Source organism: Rattus norvegicus, chromosome 1, assembly GCF_036323735.1.
Source record: "Rattus norvegicus strain BN/NHsdMcwi chromosome 1, GRCr8, whole genome shotgun sequence".
Taxonomy (NCBI): Eukaryota; Metazoa; Chordata; class Mammalia; order Rodentia; family Muridae; genus Rattus; species Rattus norvegicus.
Genome location: NC_086019.1, coordinates 129,982,306 through 129,999,961, shown reverse-complemented (window position 1 = coordinate 129,999,961; position 17,656 = coordinate 129,982,306). Strand labels below are relative to the sequence as shown.

At 47.5% G+C, this 17,656-nt stretch overlaps 1 protein-coding gene across 2 annotated transcripts in view; it reads right to left on the bottom strand.

Annotated features, from left to right (window-relative positions):
* Window positions 1–17,656, bottom strand: part of Adamts17 (ADAM metallopeptidase with thrombospondin type 1 motif, 17) — a 322,369-nt gene that overhangs the window by 178,469 nt on the left and 126,244 nt on the right. For both annotated transcript variants that reach the window (XM_039094338.2, XM_218753.11), the window contains exon 8: window positions 10,117–10,222. In XM_039094338.2, coding sequence (XP_038950266.1) covers window positions 10,117–10,222 — 106 coding nt within the window. The remainder of the gene's footprint in view (window positions 1–10,116; window positions 10,223–17,656) is intronic.

The window sequence follows — 17,656 nt, the reverse complement described above, 5'->3', positions numbered from 1 at the left end:
AAGCGATATATATCACTCATTATTAAGTGATATATCACAGCCATCCTGGGGTTCCGACATGCAGCTAGAACTGAGTGTGCCCCGAGATGACCCTAGGTAGAACAGGCTATCCCTTTCGTGTGCTTTAACTGTCCTTTCCACATGCACATGGGCCACCCTGTGGGCCTAAGTTCCTAGCTCTCTCCCAGGTGCTAGGATGGCACCGATCCTCAAACCACATCAGAGAACAAAGTCACAGAGGACATTCACAGTGTCTGAACAGTGCCAAAGTCAGGGCCTTCCTCGAGCTCCTCTGCCAGATTCTGAACTGGACATAAGACAGATGAGGTCACGATGACAATTGAGAAAGAGAGGGGCTCATCCAGTGGGGATCAGGGGAGGATGGGCATTTAGGGGAGCTTGTTCTGCTGAGCGAGCTGGACTGTGTGCAGCAGGCACCCCCTGGCACCCCTGCCCCTGGAACTCAGAGGCCTCTTTCTAGCATAGGAACCTGCAGGTGAAGAGACATTTTTGATGCCCTTGGATGATTAGAGAGCAAGTGTCTCAAAGCAAGTGTTTCCTTTCTTGTAGAACCCCCAAATACCAATAACTGTAGGCCTGCTACGGGTTAGTTACAAGACTATTAATCATTGCTTTTGTCTGAAGGAGTAATGTTGGTGAAAGCCCTTATGGTCATCAAGTGGATGTTTTATCCTTTGGTCCCCAGAGTATCTGAAGTTGCCTCCAGCACGGGTCCTATGGGATTGTCATATCCTGGATGTGGAAACACCGGGACCAAGAGTGATGTCCAAGAGTGATGTGACTTCTGAAGACCACCATGATTTCTCTTCCTTGTTCCCCTTGACAATTCATATGGCTGTCAGCTGGAGAAGTCACACCAAGGCACAGAAGAAGGTTCAAGCACCCAGGGTCACACATCCCAGGACCACAGGGCTCTGCTTCTGTCTTGCCTCCCAGCCCTGGCCTCATCAGGGATCTTGGTATTTCCCAACTTGGTTCAAAACTATCAACCCACGTCCTTGGCATCCCCTCTTGTCCTTACGGGTCAAAGAAGGACACAAGTCTGTTTCACATAAGCCCTCTCTTAGCACCTCAGGAGTGTGGCTATGTGGAATGAGATGGAATCTTGAGGCTTAATAATTCCAATGACTTGAAGAAAATGATAGCCTCCCTCCTGTATATACACCCACTTAGTGCTATTTTTCCCAAAAGACCACTTTTAGATTCACGTGCTGGTTCCTGGCAACTTCTATGTCCTGCTGGGGTGTCAGCAACCAAGTGTGTGAATGCACAGCTCTCTCCAGAACCCAGGGCCCTTCACCTGGGACTTTCTGTCATATAATCAAGTCACCAGCTACACGCAAGGTGCAAATATGCCCTATGTACACCAGATAAAAAAGGCTAAAAGGGTCATTTCTTGGTGCCCAGGATGCTGGTAAGATCCCTGAGGCCTCACCATCTGCAGGCAGCTGTGAGTATTTGGTTTAAAATTTTCCACTAGCGGTAAGCATTTGGTACATGAGGACTTCAGTTGGGAGAAAGGGCCCAACGCTTTTGACAGATAGATTACACCTATTCCACAGATTCTAAAAGACTAGCCATGTGGGAGGGTGACTTTCTAAGTTAGTGGTTCTCACCCTTCCTGAAGCTGTGAGTCTTTAATACAGTTCCTTATGTTGTGGTGACCCCCAACCATAAAATTATTTCATTGCTACTTCATAACTGTAATTTTGCTACTGTTATGAAACACAGTGTAAATATCAGACATGCAGAATATCTGATATGTGACTCCAAAGAGTTTGCGACCCAAAGGTTGATAACTGCTGTTTTATATAAAGGCAAGTGGATATCTAATGGCAAGGGTAGAGATTTTACAGGGCTGTAGCCCACTTTCTTTCCCTGTGTGGAAAGCACATTGTGCTGCAGCCCCAGGCTCAGGCCCAAGTCTCCACTTAACCACTTGTAGCTGTGGGAAGGAAACAGCCTTGCCACCCAGAAGATGAGGCTAAGATGACTTCAGAAGTCCCTTCTAGTTCCAAGAAGCATGAGAAAAGCCACTTAGCTGAAGCTGCCAGAAGCCTCGGCAATCTAACGAGAAACCTGGATCTCATCTAACTCCTGGCAGGGTCTTCAGTGGAAGGGAGCTCTGAGGGGATTTCAGATGGGGCTCTTCAGCCAAACTCAACTGTCCTCCCATCTGTGCGCACCGCCATCTTGGATGACTTCGTTTTGGGCATGACGATCCAGCGAATAATTAAACACACATCACTCTTGGGGTAAAGACTGGGTACCAATATAGAGGTGCTCACGGCCTTATCACAGAACTGACGCCCTGGGGCAGAGGCGCCTCTGCGCAGCTGTGTTTTCTACCATAGCGGATAACATCTATGTAATAGCTACTGGTCCACAGGGCTCAGCATGCTCATAGGACTGCGCTGGCAGGCTTGACAGGAGCTCCTAGAGTAGCTTTCTAGTGGTTTGTTCCTCTGTCTGCAGCCAGATGTCAAGCCTGGATGAGCACACCGAGGAATGCCATGGTTAAGGTCCTTTCAAGGATGGGGCTCTGGGTCTCCCAGAGGTTTGAAGTGTCTTCTCCTCATATAGGCCTCTAAGTTGCAGCTGCATGCAGAAAGGGTTGTAGTGTCCCTGTAGTTCTGAGTGCTGGATGAGGAGGAATGGAGCTGGGGAGGGGTTGGGGTAGGGTGGGACAGGAAGGCCACTTATACAAATGTCCTTGATTCTCAGATCGCAGCAGCAATCCGGCTCGAAGCCCCCATCATGAGAAGGATACAGGGACTCTTGAAGGAGCGGAGGAGGGGAAAGAAGATATGTGGGTGACGTTTCAGGGTCAGCTATGCTAAGAACCCTCTAGACGGTAGAGCGCTCTATCTCTGCTGGGATGCTATGGGAGTCAGGGCAGGATGGTTTATGTGGCAAGCTCTGAGATTTTAAGTAGCAAATTTTGAAAGATGGACAAGTACCATCAATGAAAATACAAAACAAGAAACGAGGTCAGCATGTCGTGTACCCTTCTGAGTTTGAATAATAAAGCCACATCCAACAACAAAGGCTAGGCCCTGACTTTTGACTTTGATGGAGGAAGAGGGAAGAGAAAGGAAATCATACTCCCAAATCTCTCTGAGACCCCCTCCTAGGGAAACCTAAGTCCTTGCAGGTAGCCACCACCGTGATGAACCTTTAGTAAGGAAGGATGGAGCAGTAGCTTCCCAGGGACTATGGAAGCTGACCCAGGGTATAGAGATGAGGTCACAGGACCAGTGAAAAACCTGACAGAAAACCCTATGCCACAACCTGACACCCTACCCTTGTTAGGAGAAGATTCCCCTTCTTGACTCTCAAGAAAGCCAGGCTCTGAGTGTACCAACTGTCCTAATTCTATCTAGAATAAAAGCACCCCCACTTCCCACACACACAAGATATCTAAACTGTTATGACATTTCCAGAAAGTCTCTGTAATGCCCTCTTAAAAAGCCGGCCCATCTGACAGCGTGCTACACCCAGCACCTCCTAGGTACGTACAGAACCCAAGCCAGACACACTGCACAGGATGCTAGTAGGACACCTGCCAGCCCAGAACTGCCCTGTATCCTCTCAGCATTCCTCACATTGTACCAGCCAGTTCTTCCTTAATACAAATTACAGACGAACTTCCACACCTCCCACATCTGGATTACGGTTTGCTTTCCTTCCTGTTCTGGGGCCAAGACAATTCCTTCTCATTTGAACTGTGTCGACTTCAGTTATGAGAACATTTCCCCACCCGCCTCTCCCCCCTCCTCTCCCCTCCGCTCCAGACATGCTTCCACCGACTTCCCCTCAGCTGTGCATCCCATGGATAGGATCCCTCATGTTTTGAGTAGCACAGCAGTCAAGAAGTCCTTGAGTACACAGACATGGTCAGCTGCATAGTCTCCTGACACCCGCTGTCCTCAGCTCACCTCTGTAATGTCACTTTCTGGCAGGAAACACCCACAGTGAAGAGGCTCTGGTTCTGAGCTGCCACATGAACTTCTAAAGCCATGGGTCCTGTTACATCTAGGTACCTGTGGTGGCCCTGGGTCTGTTCATGCTTCCCTACATTTCAGTCACCCCAGGTCAATGTCTGTAAAAGAAGGGAGATGGATTCAGGGTGTCGCATGGATTTGTGCCTTCAGGGGTGTACACGACTTTTGACTGTATCCACATGTAATACTTGAGTGCCTACATGTGCTTCCGTGACAACTAGATGACGAAACAGAGCTCTGCATCAGTGCATTTGACATGAGACACCACACCACATTTCCATCGTCACACCTCTGCCAGTCAGTCCCACTCTTTCCATCACAGGTTATTTTAGGCTCTGCACTGTACGTTTAACTAAGGTGGTCCTAGGAGGTGACAGTTGAAGCCGACAGCATGGCTCTCAGAAAAAAAGCATGCAAACTCAGAGTGACCAAGGAGACAGGGTCCAGGAGGGCAAAACAGCTTTCAGCACCACGGTGGCTCAATTTGGAAGGAACCTCAGGAGGATACAGATGTGGGAGCAAGATACAGAAGCAAGAAGGTACTAGAAGGAGCATCAGTGGCTCCTGTGTGATGCTGTGTTTCCTATGGATTTCTCCTGGGATGAGAGAGTATCCCAGAGAGCCTTGCTAAGACTTCTCCTCAGCACAGCTGACCTGTGGTAAAGCAGGGCCACTGATGTATGTACACACCCCAGGCACACTGACGTAGAGCACTGCTCAGACGTCTTCTAGGCCAGGGCCCAAGCTTGTATAAGGGCAGCCTTATTGGGTGGGGGAAATCAAAGACCAGAGGATGTATAATTTTCAGAATAGGGAGAAACTTGTTCTCCGAAAAGGCAGAGAGATACAAAAGCAAAATAAAAACAAACAAACAAACAAACAAAAAATCCACAAACAAAACAAGGAATCAAACAAACAACCCAACAAGGATAAGGAGACGTTCATCCTGGGGGCCAGCAGCAAGAAGCCAGCTTGGCATTCGTGTTATCTGAGAGGACTTTCTGCAGTTCCCCTGGGCTGCACAGCATGCAGGGGATGGACTGGACTGCTAGGCAGACACTGATCACTGATGCAATCCAATTCAGTTGAGGCTTATCTAACGAAGCGCCCACATTCAACCAAGATTATTTTCTGTGGAAGGAAATCACAATTCCTACACATATATTGTATTCTTGAGTGGACATTCCCAAAATGGGTTTTTTATCTTCCCACCAGCCCATCTAAAGGGCTCTATCTTTAGACAATGCCTAAGACCACTCTGCCTTACCCATTGAAAGGCACCTCCCACTGAATTGCCTGTGTTCATACAAATACTGGCAGCATGAAGCAGAGGCAATGGGCTTAAGAGAGATGAGAGATGAGAGATGAGAGATGAGAGAGAGAGAGAGAGAGAGAGAGAGAGAGAGAGAGAGAGAGAATTGGAGATGTTGGTGGGGCACACAGAGAAGGAATTGACAGAGAGGGAGGGGTAGATTTCAACACATTATGTGCATGTATGGAATCCTCAGACAACAAAAAACTTAGTGCTATTTTCCCAACCTCTGGTTCTAAACAGTATCTACCTCACTAGACTCCCTCACTTAACAGATATGAAGCATGTAACACAGCACTCAGGCTAAAGTACATGGGCAGTAAATGAGTTCTGACTTGGCCTAAACATCATTATTATGTTAATGATTTGTGTCCTTTGTGAATTACTGACATTGCTGATGCCAGAATTGTCTAATTTACAGCTGAGGACACATGCGATTGCAAATTAAGTTTGAGCCTTTTATGGTACCAGATAAATCAACTTTTGATTAGTTAAGATAAATCTGCTATGAACATAGTGGAGCACGTGTCTTTGTTGTATGTTGGAGCATCTTTTGGGTATATGCCCAGGAGTGATATAGCTGGGTCCTCAGGTAGTACAATGTCCAATTTTCTGAGGAACCTCCAGACTGATTTCCAGAATGGTTGTACCAGTTTGCAATCCTACCAACAATGGAGGAGTGTTCCTCTTTCTCCACATCCTCACCAGCATCTGCTGTCACCAGAGTTTTTGATCTTAGCCATTCTGACTGGGGTGAGGTGGAATCTCAGGTTTGTTTTGATTTGCATTTCCCTGATGACTAAGGATATTGGACATTTCTTTAGGTGCTTCTTGGCCATTCGATATTCCTCAGCTGTGAATTCTTTGTTTAGTTCTGTACCCCATTTTTAATAGGGTTATTTGATTCTCTGGAGTCTAACTTCTTGAGTTCTTTGTATATTAGCCCTCTATTGGATATAGGATTGGTAAAGATCTTTTCCCAGTCTGTTGGTTGCCATTTTGTCCTAATGACAGTGCCCTTTGCCTTATAGAAGCTTTGTAATTTTATGAGGTCCCATTTGTCTATTGTTGATCTTAGAGTATATTTGGACTGAGAATGAGGTCCCCAATAGAGAAGGTAGAGAAAGGACTGAAGGAGCTGAAGGGGTTTGCAATCCCATAAGAAGAACGACAATATTAACCAGCCAGACTTCCCAGAGCTCCCAGGGACTAAACCACCAACCAGAGTACACATGGAGCTACCTACCATGGCTCCAGCTGCATGTGTAGCAGAGGATGGCCTTGTCTGTGGGGGGGCATCAATGGGAAGAGAGGCCCTTGGTCCTGTGAAGGCTTGATGCCCCAGTCTAGGGAATGCCAGGGCTGGGAGGCAGGAGGGAGTGGGTGGGGAAGGAGCACCCTCATAAAAGCAGGGGGAGTGGGGATAGGGGGATTCCAGAGGGGAAACCGGGAAAGGGGATAACATCAGAAATGTAAATAAAGACAATAACCAATAAAAATTAAAACAATAACAACAGCAAGGATAAATCTCTGCTTGACTGGAGGGGTGGCTCAGTGGTTAACAGCACCTGCTGCTCCACTAGAGGATCCAGGTTCGAGACCTAGAGTCCACCAGGCAGTTCACAACTGTCCGCAGCAATTCCCGTTCCAGGGGATTTGACACCCTCTTCTGACCGCCTTAGATACCAGTCAAGCATATGGGTGCATACACACACACACACACACACACACACACACACACACACACACACATACACACACACTGGGGGGGGTGCAAAGCACTCATAAACATAAAATAAAATAATTTTTTGAAAAAGATAAAACTACGCATATATACAAAGAGACCCCTGAGAAAGAATGAGAGGGAAGTGCACTTCCTGGATGCTGAAAAGAACCCTCAAATCTGCCCCCACTGAGCTTTTGGTGTTCTTAATCAAACAAGTCCAATCACCAAGTCAGCTGGTTCACTGGTCAACAAATGAGAGTGTGTGGCTCACAGAGGAGGTGGATTTTCCACGCGCACTGTGACTGGAGGGCAGCTGCTCACAGGGGTTCTGACAGGAGGCTTGCTAGTAAGGAACGGAAGAGCCTGAGACCCAGGCGTAAAGACTCAAACCATTCATTGGAAGCCGCCCCTCATCGGTACCATGTCAGCAGGGCCTAGGGAACCTGTGTCCTAGGGACCCTCTCACATGAGTAAGAGGACACATCCCAGAACACAATCCATGCTGGGGTTTTACATCTCTGAAGCAGTTTGGTCTTTGACTTTGCCGGGAGTATAGGTCTTCTCTTTTCTAAGGAGTCCACATGGCCCACCCCCAGCTTTCATCATTCTGAACTAGGGTGACCAGAGTAGACTTCAGTGACAGTTTATGTGGCTTGGCAGGTGGGGGTTGAGGTGAGGAGGGTGGTATTGCCAACAATGACGCCACTCACTCAGACAACAGACTTCCTTGGGAAAGCTGTAATCACTAGGCTAGGAGGAGGCCAAATGCTGGCAGGGTTTATTGGCTTTCATTCACAATAGTGTTTGTTTTTGTAGGTAATTAGAGTTTAGTAGCAAGCTATAAAGAATTCATCAAGAAATTGTATACAGTCTATAGCTAACGGGTTCTGAAGTGTGCCTGTGTTTAGCCATTCCTCTCTGCAGACCTCCTGGGCTAAGCAGCCAGTGTTTGACCCAACAGGTTATCAGGAAGAAAAGGCCTCTGTGTTTTCATGCTTAAGAGGCAATACCTTAATGCAGTGCATGCTTGTTCTGATGTGTGTGCAAACAGCACCTTTGTACAGACCATGGTGCTGGATGCTGCCCTAGGACACTGTAATTTATATACCAGTAGCTCAAATCATCTTTTTCTTTGTCAGCTTTTACTTATGTATATGTATATGTGCGTGTGTGAGTTTCTGTGCATCACATTCCTATAGGCATCTGTGGAGGCCAGCGGAAATCAGATCTCCTGTAACTGTAGTGATAGGTGGTTATGAGCAAGTACAGGTGAGTGCTAGGGATTGACCCTAAGTCCTCTGCAAAGAACGATACATGCTTTTAACCACTGCCTCGTAGTTTATTGGCTTTGATTCTCCATACTGTTTGTTTTTGTAGGTAACTAGAGTTCAGCAGCAGGCTACAAAGAATTCTTCAAGAAAATATATACAGACTATAGCTGGAGGGTCCTTTCCCGCCACTACCCCCTCCCTGTCTGTGCACGTGTGCGCTCAGATAGCCCAGGTGTTGGTTATGGTCTCTGGTTCACTGCTGTGTACACTAGGCTAGTTGGCCTGTGAGCTTCTGGGATTCTGCTCTGGCTTTACCTGGGATCTTCCTTGAGTGGCAAGCACTCTTCTCTCACTGAGCCATGCCCGGTTCCGGCTCCTTTGGATAATCTTATTTGACTTGACTCTTCATAGATTTAAAACAAGCCAGAAGATCCTCACTGTCCCTGCAAGTCCTGCCTTCTTACAGGGCTGACTCACTCCTAGGCACTGAGATAGGCTGGTTCTTTAATAGTCAGAGAGTGCCTGCCGAGACCATGGTGATCTATGCTCGCCCCTGCCCCTAGGGAGTCACTTGGGTACCGAGTTTTAACCACTGGAAAGCAGTGTTATAAATGCAATGAAAGATAAAAGAAAAAAAGGAAAAGGAAAAAAAACCCAGCGTGGGCCAAGTGTTGTCACTAACAGTCAGGGAGCGACATGAGCATGAAGTAAGGGGGTACATCAGAGCTGAGCTCCGTTACAGCAAATCGATAAATACCATGTTCCTCATGCTCTACACACAACACCCTCTTTGTCTGTTCTTCCTCTTTATGCCCATATCATGGTATCCACCAAGTCCCGAGAAGCCAACTGCCAAACCTCCTACAAATGGCACCAGATAAACAGAACAAAAGAGAAAGAAAGGCCTGAGATACCACTATGGCTTCAGGAAAACAATTGCTTTCCAATTCTTTGTGTATACTGGCTTTATTCTTACAACAACCGGCCATAACAGTTAAGGCCCCAGGCACCTTCCTGTGGAGGTCATTAGAAAAACTTTATGGCCATTTCCCCAGCACTCGATTTTCATTTATATTCTATACAATCCAATATAAATTTTCCCACTGTTCTCTGTACTCAGGTTTCCTCAATTTAATTTTTTTAAGTTCTTACACAGTCATATCACAGTTTTCCCCTTCAGAGAAACATAAAGCAGACATCCTTTCTAGCAGAAAGGTTGAACTTTGAGGCCACATTTGTAGAATAGACTGGCTATCTGCCCCTGAGACTTCCTGCGGGTGATTACAAGCCCCTAACATCCAGTTTCCTCCTCTGAAAACGGAGGCGGCTGCCCCACATTCTCCCAGAGGAGGCACCTTAGGGCTCTAGGGCGTTGAGGTTGTTTCGTTTTAAAGGACAGACTTTGCATGTGCAAAGGCAGTTGCTGCTGACTCTTCCAAACTGAGACACTGGGTTGTACATTCGGAAAGTGGGGCTTCTGAAGTGACTGAAAAGAAAACAGAAATCGAATCGTCCGAGGAGAGATCCAACGGTTCTGAATGCTGCACTTAGAGTGCACTAAAGAACTCTGCCGAGCTAGGAAAAGCAGCACAACCAAGACACCCAGGAAGACCTCACTTCCGGCTTCAAGAGTAAAAGAGATTCAGACGATCATTTTCACAATCAAGAGTGGGTCTGTGGGGTGGGCCTTCTTATTACAGAAACAGTAAAGGCACAAGTCACATGGGAAGTGTGTTTGGAGAAGAGGGAAGGGGAGGCAGAACATTGGAGTCCGGTACTTACTTGTGACCCAGCTCATGTGCGATGGTAAAGGCCAAATTGAGACCATTGTCTTCGGCGAGCACACACTTCCTCTTAGCACTGCACACGCCTCCTAAGTAAGCAATTCCTGCAGCAGAGACACAAAATACATCCTCTTCAGAACGGGGAGGCCCTGACCTCCAGGGAAGTCCATACAGTCAGAATCACGCATGATCTGGAAAGGGGCAAATGGGGACACGGCTGTCACCGGGCTGCTCCTGCGAGCCTGGAGCTCCCCTGAGCCTGGCTCATGAAGGATGCTTTGTCTTCATCCAGTAACAATGGCGGTGACCAAAAACGTCTAGTAAGTCCTTGACATGGGTCAGTGGTGTGCTGTGCGGCTTCTCCAAAACATTTAACTCCATTCTCCTCACTGAGAATGGAGGCAGCCCAAACCAAGTTCAGAAGGGGAGGGGGCTTCCCAAGGTCCCCTGGTTTGGCATTCAGAGCTCAGAGTGGGACTAGGAAAGCAAGGTGAGCAGTACGCAAACGTTAAGGGGGGGGTGTCTCTCTCGCACTTACATGTCCTTGAGGAGAACATCCTCTTGTTTTGTACTTTTGCCTCCCCCTGGTCCTGACTCTCAGGGACAAAGGGAATACAGGGCAAAGGTATTCACAAGAGGCAGCCATTGTAGAGGGTCGGGGGTGTGTATCAGTAAGCCAAATGCTGGAGAAGGGCCTGGGTTTCCCTGAGAGAAGACTCACTGGTCAGGGCTGTGTGTGAACAACACTGTGGCTGAGGAGAACAAGACTATTGTGCTCAGCCACGGAGCAGGGGAAGAAAGCCCCACCTCAGCAGGCTGGCTCCAGGCTTCCTGCCCTCATATGTTAGCTCTGTTCCCAGGATATTTATCCTATGCTATCAGTCACCTCAGGGTTTATGGCAGCTAGGTCTCTGGGCTCCTGCCCTCTACCCAATCCTATCATTGTTGGCCATCCCTGTACAGACTGCCCTTCATGAAGGCCTTGGGAGGTCACATTGGGTCACACTGGAGCTACACAGCAGAAGCCCAAAGTGACGGAGGAGGAGCCCGCAGCTCTTTACTCTCAGGTTCAACAGCTCGCTGTGATCACTTTAGGAAGGAGCGCCTGCGTACTACGATCATGCCTACCTGCTATAAGCTCCACCGTGCTGGAGCTCAGGACTCCCTCACTAATTTTCCTGAACCAACTCAGGAAGGACAGAGTTGGCAGAGAATAAAGAGGACCATGTAGGGAGAACTATCCAATTAAAAATGGCCTCCCCCTCCCTACATAAAGTAACCTCATCTTCTTAGCGAAAAGCCAGCTCTGGATGTCGCTGTGTATTTGATATTGATGTCAGGGGTTGGGGATTTAGCTCAGTGGTAGAGCGCTTGCCTAGCAAGCGCAAGGCCCTGGGTTCGGTCCTCAGCTCGGAAACAAACAAACAAACAAAAAGAAAAGAAAAGAAAAAGAAAAAAGAAAAGATATTCATGGTTGTACTGATCTTCCCCCTTCAGAGCAAGACTGGAAATGATGCCTGAGGACCGCATGAAAAGGAAAACGAAGGCTTTCAGTACAGCTTAGAGGTAAAGCGCTTACTGAGCAATGTGGGGGCCTGGGTTTGGTCCTCAGCATCATAAAGGAAGACATTATCAAGATGGCCTGCACAGGCCATTCCCTCCTTCTGAGTCCCTTCCATGAGGCACAAAGGAGGCTGACACCCAGGCTTTGCAGAGAGATTCAGTTCTGGGGCTACTAGTGGGATAAGCAGCTGTACTGTACCGCAGGCCTATTTCTCTGCAAATGTGCAAGGGGTTTGGCCAAGAATTTGCAGAATTCAAATGCAGCAGCAGCAGCAGCAGCAGCAGCAGCAGCAGCAGCAGCAGCAGCAGCAGCAGCAGCAAAGAAATAAATCAAATGCTATTTTGGTCTGAAAACTCATTCTATGCATGTGGACTTAACAATTTGGCACTGAACACAATAGGTTGAAAGAAAACAACATGTAAAGAGCAGGCAATCTGGCTGTCTGCTGCCTTCAAGAGCATCACTCCAGTTCTGTTTTAAAATGCTTTGTGGGTTGCTGCTGACAGTCTACCAGTAGGTAGATGGGATGATGTTACTCAGTTCTGATGGTGTGTGCTCAGGACACACACACACACACACACACACACACACACACACACACACATATATACAGAGTAAGACACACACACTTCTGTGGCTGCCAACAAAGGTTCCAGCCATTCTGGGTCAATGAATCAATTCTAGGCAATCAGAAGCATACATTCTAAGGCAGTCATGTGGTGAGACAGAAGAGAGGCATAATATGGCCAGATGTGCTGAGCTTGCTGTCCTGGGCATGCCTGCTGTGGGCTCTGTTGCTGAACCAGCAGACTGTAAATGCCACACAAATACTTTCCTGGGTCCCGGCATCCCTCTGCACTCTGAGCTGGCAGACTGGACTTCCACTCTTAATAGGGTAGCATGCCGCGCTGTAAGCAGCGGCCAGCCAAGAGTCTTCCAATGACTGCACTTTAATTTTCCCAAGGCACAGATGCTTGGATTAAAAAAAAAAAACCCAACTAGAAAACAGCAGATCGGTTTATTTATAAGAATCCTCTTGCACAAGGGTGGGGTAAGGGCCACGGCGTCTAATGACTGATTGCAGTCATTACCAGCCTGGTGATAAAACCCAGAAAAAGAAAACACATAAAAGGAAACAACCCTTGATCACAAAACGCAAGAGCTGTGTGAGGTTATGAGCAAGGGCGTCGAAATGCTTCGCGTGTGTAAACAAAGACCGGAGAAAATCCCAGGTTGCCGAAAACGAAGACGTGCTGGGTAAATAAATGGTAATTAAGCCACGGCGCTTCTGTGGAAAACAGGGTCACCAGTGTTCAGTGCTGCGTGGGAAGAAATGACCACTTAGGGCAGGAGTGCTGGAGACCAGGGATGTTTTTAAATGCCTAGGGGTGGAGGTGGCATTTTGGGGAGGTGCCGAGGAGCCCAGGTGGGAGGTCTCTAGGTCTCTGAGGACACACTCCTGAAGGGGATAGTAGGGCCCAGTCTCAGTCTCCTTTTCCTCACCCTGGCCGTCTTGTGAGGCATTTCCTCCACTGTGTAACCCCAATCATTGCATCTGGCACCAGCACAAGGGAGCCTAAGAACAACAGGGCTGACGGACGTCCACTGGAACCTCTACAGCCCCGGCCAACATACATGTCACTTCTCTCAGGGACTCTCCCCAGCAGTACAAAAGTAACACAAAACTTGATCACCCCAGGCTCTAGAAAGCGCCAAACTGGAAGAGGCCACCCAAGTCCACGTTGGTGTTTGTCAGAAAACATGGAAAAAACTACTTTTCTCTGCCTCGGTTTATTTAACCCCCCCACACCCCCCCCAAAGACTGCAACATCTGCTCTCTTCCTGCTATGGAGTCCCTTTAGCTGCAATTCCCACCAGCAAGGTTTCTTATGTCCCACCCTGGTGCTTCCAGTGGCTTCTGCTTCCGGGATTTAAAATTCTCCACATAAGAGATCGTAGCAGGACTCATTTTTAAGGTCCTTGCATAGCACCTTTGGGACAAAAAGAAATCAGGCAGGCAACTGCCATTTGCTGTCAGTGTTCCTCCGAGGACAAAGCTGCCTGACCCACACCTGTGAAGGAAGCCATCTTTTGGAATGGGCAAACAGAGGCTTGGTAGTCAGCTGTTTTCAGTCAATCAGTGCTAATGTTAGTCAGATTCTCTTCACTGTAACAAACACCAGAGAGAGACACCCAGAGGGGGACGTTTTGGCTGGACCAGTTTTGGCTCACAATCCTGAGAGGTTTCATTCCGTGGCTGCCTAGATTCTCATGTGTGAGACCGTGGTGAGGCTGCAAGCTCGAGGGCAGAGAGGCACAGTGGAGCAGAACTGCTTAGCTTACAGAAGTCAGGGAGCAGAGCAGAGGCATGCAGGGACCCAGGCAAGATAGCTCCATTCCAAGGCACTCTCCCAGTCATGTGCCTCCTCCAACCAGGACTTGTCTTCCACAGTCCCACCACCCCTCAATGATTTTAGATCTGGTAATGAGTGAGCCATTGGTCAGGATAGAGCCACCATGGCCTAGACCTCTCTCCACATGCTCTCACAGACTCAAGACTCACGCAGGGGATGGGAGTGACTAACCGCCTTGTTTTGTCTTCTAATAAAGTTAACAATCAAGATTGACTACTGATGCTGGAGCTGGAGAGAAATGAAGGGCGCTCTGCCCCTAACACCTCCACCAACAGCTGGCACTTCCCTCAAAGCTTGGCTAACGGACAGCAATGAACATGCGGGCTGAGGGCATTTTCATAAATCTTAGTGTGTGCTTACAGAATGAGGTAGGAGGGATAGAACAAAGGCTTCTTCTATTTAAGCCAGAATGCTCTTAAGCCTGAAGATAAGAGGATTCCAGAGATGCTGGGATGTGGTAATCAGATTAGAGGCCTTTTAAAACCCTTTCCCTTTTCACTACATTAAGTGATACAATGGGCTGTTGAGATAGAGGTAAATACGGTTGCTCTAAAGCTAAAGACTTGAGTTTGATCCCTGGAACCCACATAGTGAGGAGAGAGGACCAACTTCTGCAAGTAGTCCTCTGACCTCATCTCATGCATGTGCATGCCCGCACTTTGCTATAAAGTAAAGACATAAAAAAGTAAAGGAGAAGAGGCCAAACGAAGTTCTTATATTGGACTCGAACATCATGCCATCAACATAGCTATATGCTTCATTGATTCTAGGTGACAAAGCAGAGGAGGGAGACAGAAGCAAAAGTAAGACGCCACCAGATTCGCCTCTGAAGGAAGCAAATGAGGCAGGAAGTCCCCAGTCGGTCCAACTGAACATGGAGCTGCATGTGTACATAAGCAGGAGTTCATTCTGCGTCGGTTGAACTCCTGGGATAACAGGAGTATTCACATTTCAGAACTTCAAGTGCTGACTGTAGAAATAGAGGGCAATAAGAATTCTGATGCCACGGATGTTTAATTCATTCCTTAAGAGAAGCTGACAATGACCACCAGAGCCCCCACCCCGCCTCCCTAGCCATGTTGACCACATATGGGCCCGCCCTCCCTCCTCTCTGTCTTTGTAGGATCACAATGTTGGAGAGGCTTAAAGTTTTTCTTTTTTTCAGTAGAAAGCTGCATGTAAGTTTATAATTCATAAACTCAGGGCTATCTATTCGATCTGCTGTAGACCACAGAGCACACACCACACCACTGTATACACCAGTTTCTCCAGTAAACCACGGTGTGTAAACTGTCTGCAGCTGTTGACCTTGCAGTACATTAGTCAGATGCCCAGGGCTCTGCCTTTGAGCTGACAGTCGCGTTTTTCCTTGCCGGAGGCCCAGCATGCCATCGCCAACACTTATCACTTTGGCCTCGTACTCTCATGACGGGAGAGTGATTAGTATCTACTCATTTGACGCGTCGGTCAGTGTCGAGTATGTGTGTAGTCTGATAGAGCTTCAAACAGTGTGAATGGGTGCAACTGAACGCGGGGCATAACATTTAAGAGCGAATGTCTTTAAAGTCTGATAGGTGACAAATGAAAAATAGATACTGTTGATTCTCATTCACAATGATAGGCAGGTCATATATACATTTTAAATAATGTGCATGTGTGTGTGTGTGTTTCTAGGACTCAATCCAGGGCCATAGACATAAGTCAGTTGAGTCTAAAAATTGATATGACCACTGAATTATAAATACTTACGCTGTACTTGGGTAAAAGAACAGGGTTAGCTTTATGCGTCTTTTATAGTTACATTCCAGTGTAAAGATACGTTTATTATATATTGTTGATTCGTTCACATTGAACAATCCACACCCATGTAATTCATGCTTGAACAGAACGCTTGGCTCTTCTTCCTCCCTCTCAATATTTTCTCCACAAGGCTCTATAAGGCACATTGTGGCATCTTGCTCTTAGGAACACTGCACTCGAGCATCAATCAGGCTTGGAAGCCATTTGAAACAGTGAAATCACAAAGTGTGTGTCCGTGGGGGGTGGGGGGGCTGCACAAAAATGCAAAACACGTGGCACTAAGTACACTGAGAAGGGCACTTGTTGTGGTCTGAGAGTTGAAACAGCAAGGCAGAGTGTGGCCTTGTTCAACCTCATCCGGGAATGGGCCCTGTCCGGTGACTCACAGTTCTCACTGCTCTGCACATGGCCATGAATGAGTGCCAGTGACTGAGTTGCAAGTGCATCGTAGCAAGCGGCAAAATTAAACCAGAGTACCCTAAAACAAAAACCAAACCCACAAACAAACAAACCCCCAGGATGGGCAAAATAGTTTATTAGTTGCAATAAAGGAATGTCCTATTCATCTCAGCACCACCCCTGTCTCGAATTTTCTCTCCAAATTCCTTGACCTACTTGGGCCGTCTCCTCTCAGTCTGGTTTCTGAAATCAGGGATTCACCAGGATTCACTCAGTATGCAGGATATCACAGCATCGTGAGTCACTGGCCTCCCAAGGAATCCCAGAGCACCATTGGGAGCACAGAATCTAAACAAAGCAAGGCAAAGCAAAACAAAACAGGCAGCACCGTTTATGGTGAGGCTCTGCCTGGCTGGCAAGAGAAGCGCCCGAGTAGAGATCCCTCTGCCTGCCACTCAGAAGACGGCCTGTGTGCCATGCCTGTTGTACCATGACTTTTTGTCCCACCTTGGACCATCTACCTCTTAGGGCACAGTGGATTGCTCCCCAAGCCTTTGCCTTACCCTAGTCATTCTCCTACCAGGATATGCTGCGTTTGCCCTCATCTCTCTTTCTTAGTCTCTTAGGGTTGGCCATGTAGAAAGAAGATGAGTTAGCCAAGGTCTTTATTTCTCTACTGTGTAGAACATTAGAGCAATGGCCCCAAAGGTCATTGGTCTCTTCCCTGAACAGACAATGCCAACAAAAATACCCATGCTTTATAGCCACTGACGGAGAAGAGCCCAGGGGAGCTGAGAAACGTAGTAGCCCATATAACAGTAGATGAAAGAGTAAATGGACAGCCTAATGCTGTAAAATGGTATAGCACTGAGGGTTCAATGGTTCTGATTTTGAGCCTCAATATAACTACAGCATGGTACTGACACTAGACAGACATCCAGATCATGGGAACGGGACTCAAAGTCCAAAACTAAATGAACCCACACATTAGGGTTTGCTGATTGATGACAAGGGTACTACAATCGTTCAATTATCAAAGCAGCATCTTTTCAGTAAATGGTGCTGGACAGCTAGATAGCCACATACAAAAGAAAGGTGATGCCCTACCCCACATCACACACAGAACATCAATTGCAATGAATGAAGCACCAAAACAGAAGCAGCAGAATTAGAGAACCATCAAAAAGCAAGAAAGGAGATCCTTCCAGCCTGAGGGTAGGCAGTGCCCTCTCAGATGTAACGGTAAAAGCACAAGACAGCAGAGGTATGAAAGTCCTAGTTTCTGCAACAGGAGGATGCCTGGGAGGGGAAGATTTGGGGTGCGGTATGTGGTCACCCTCAATTCACCTGTTGAGCCAAGT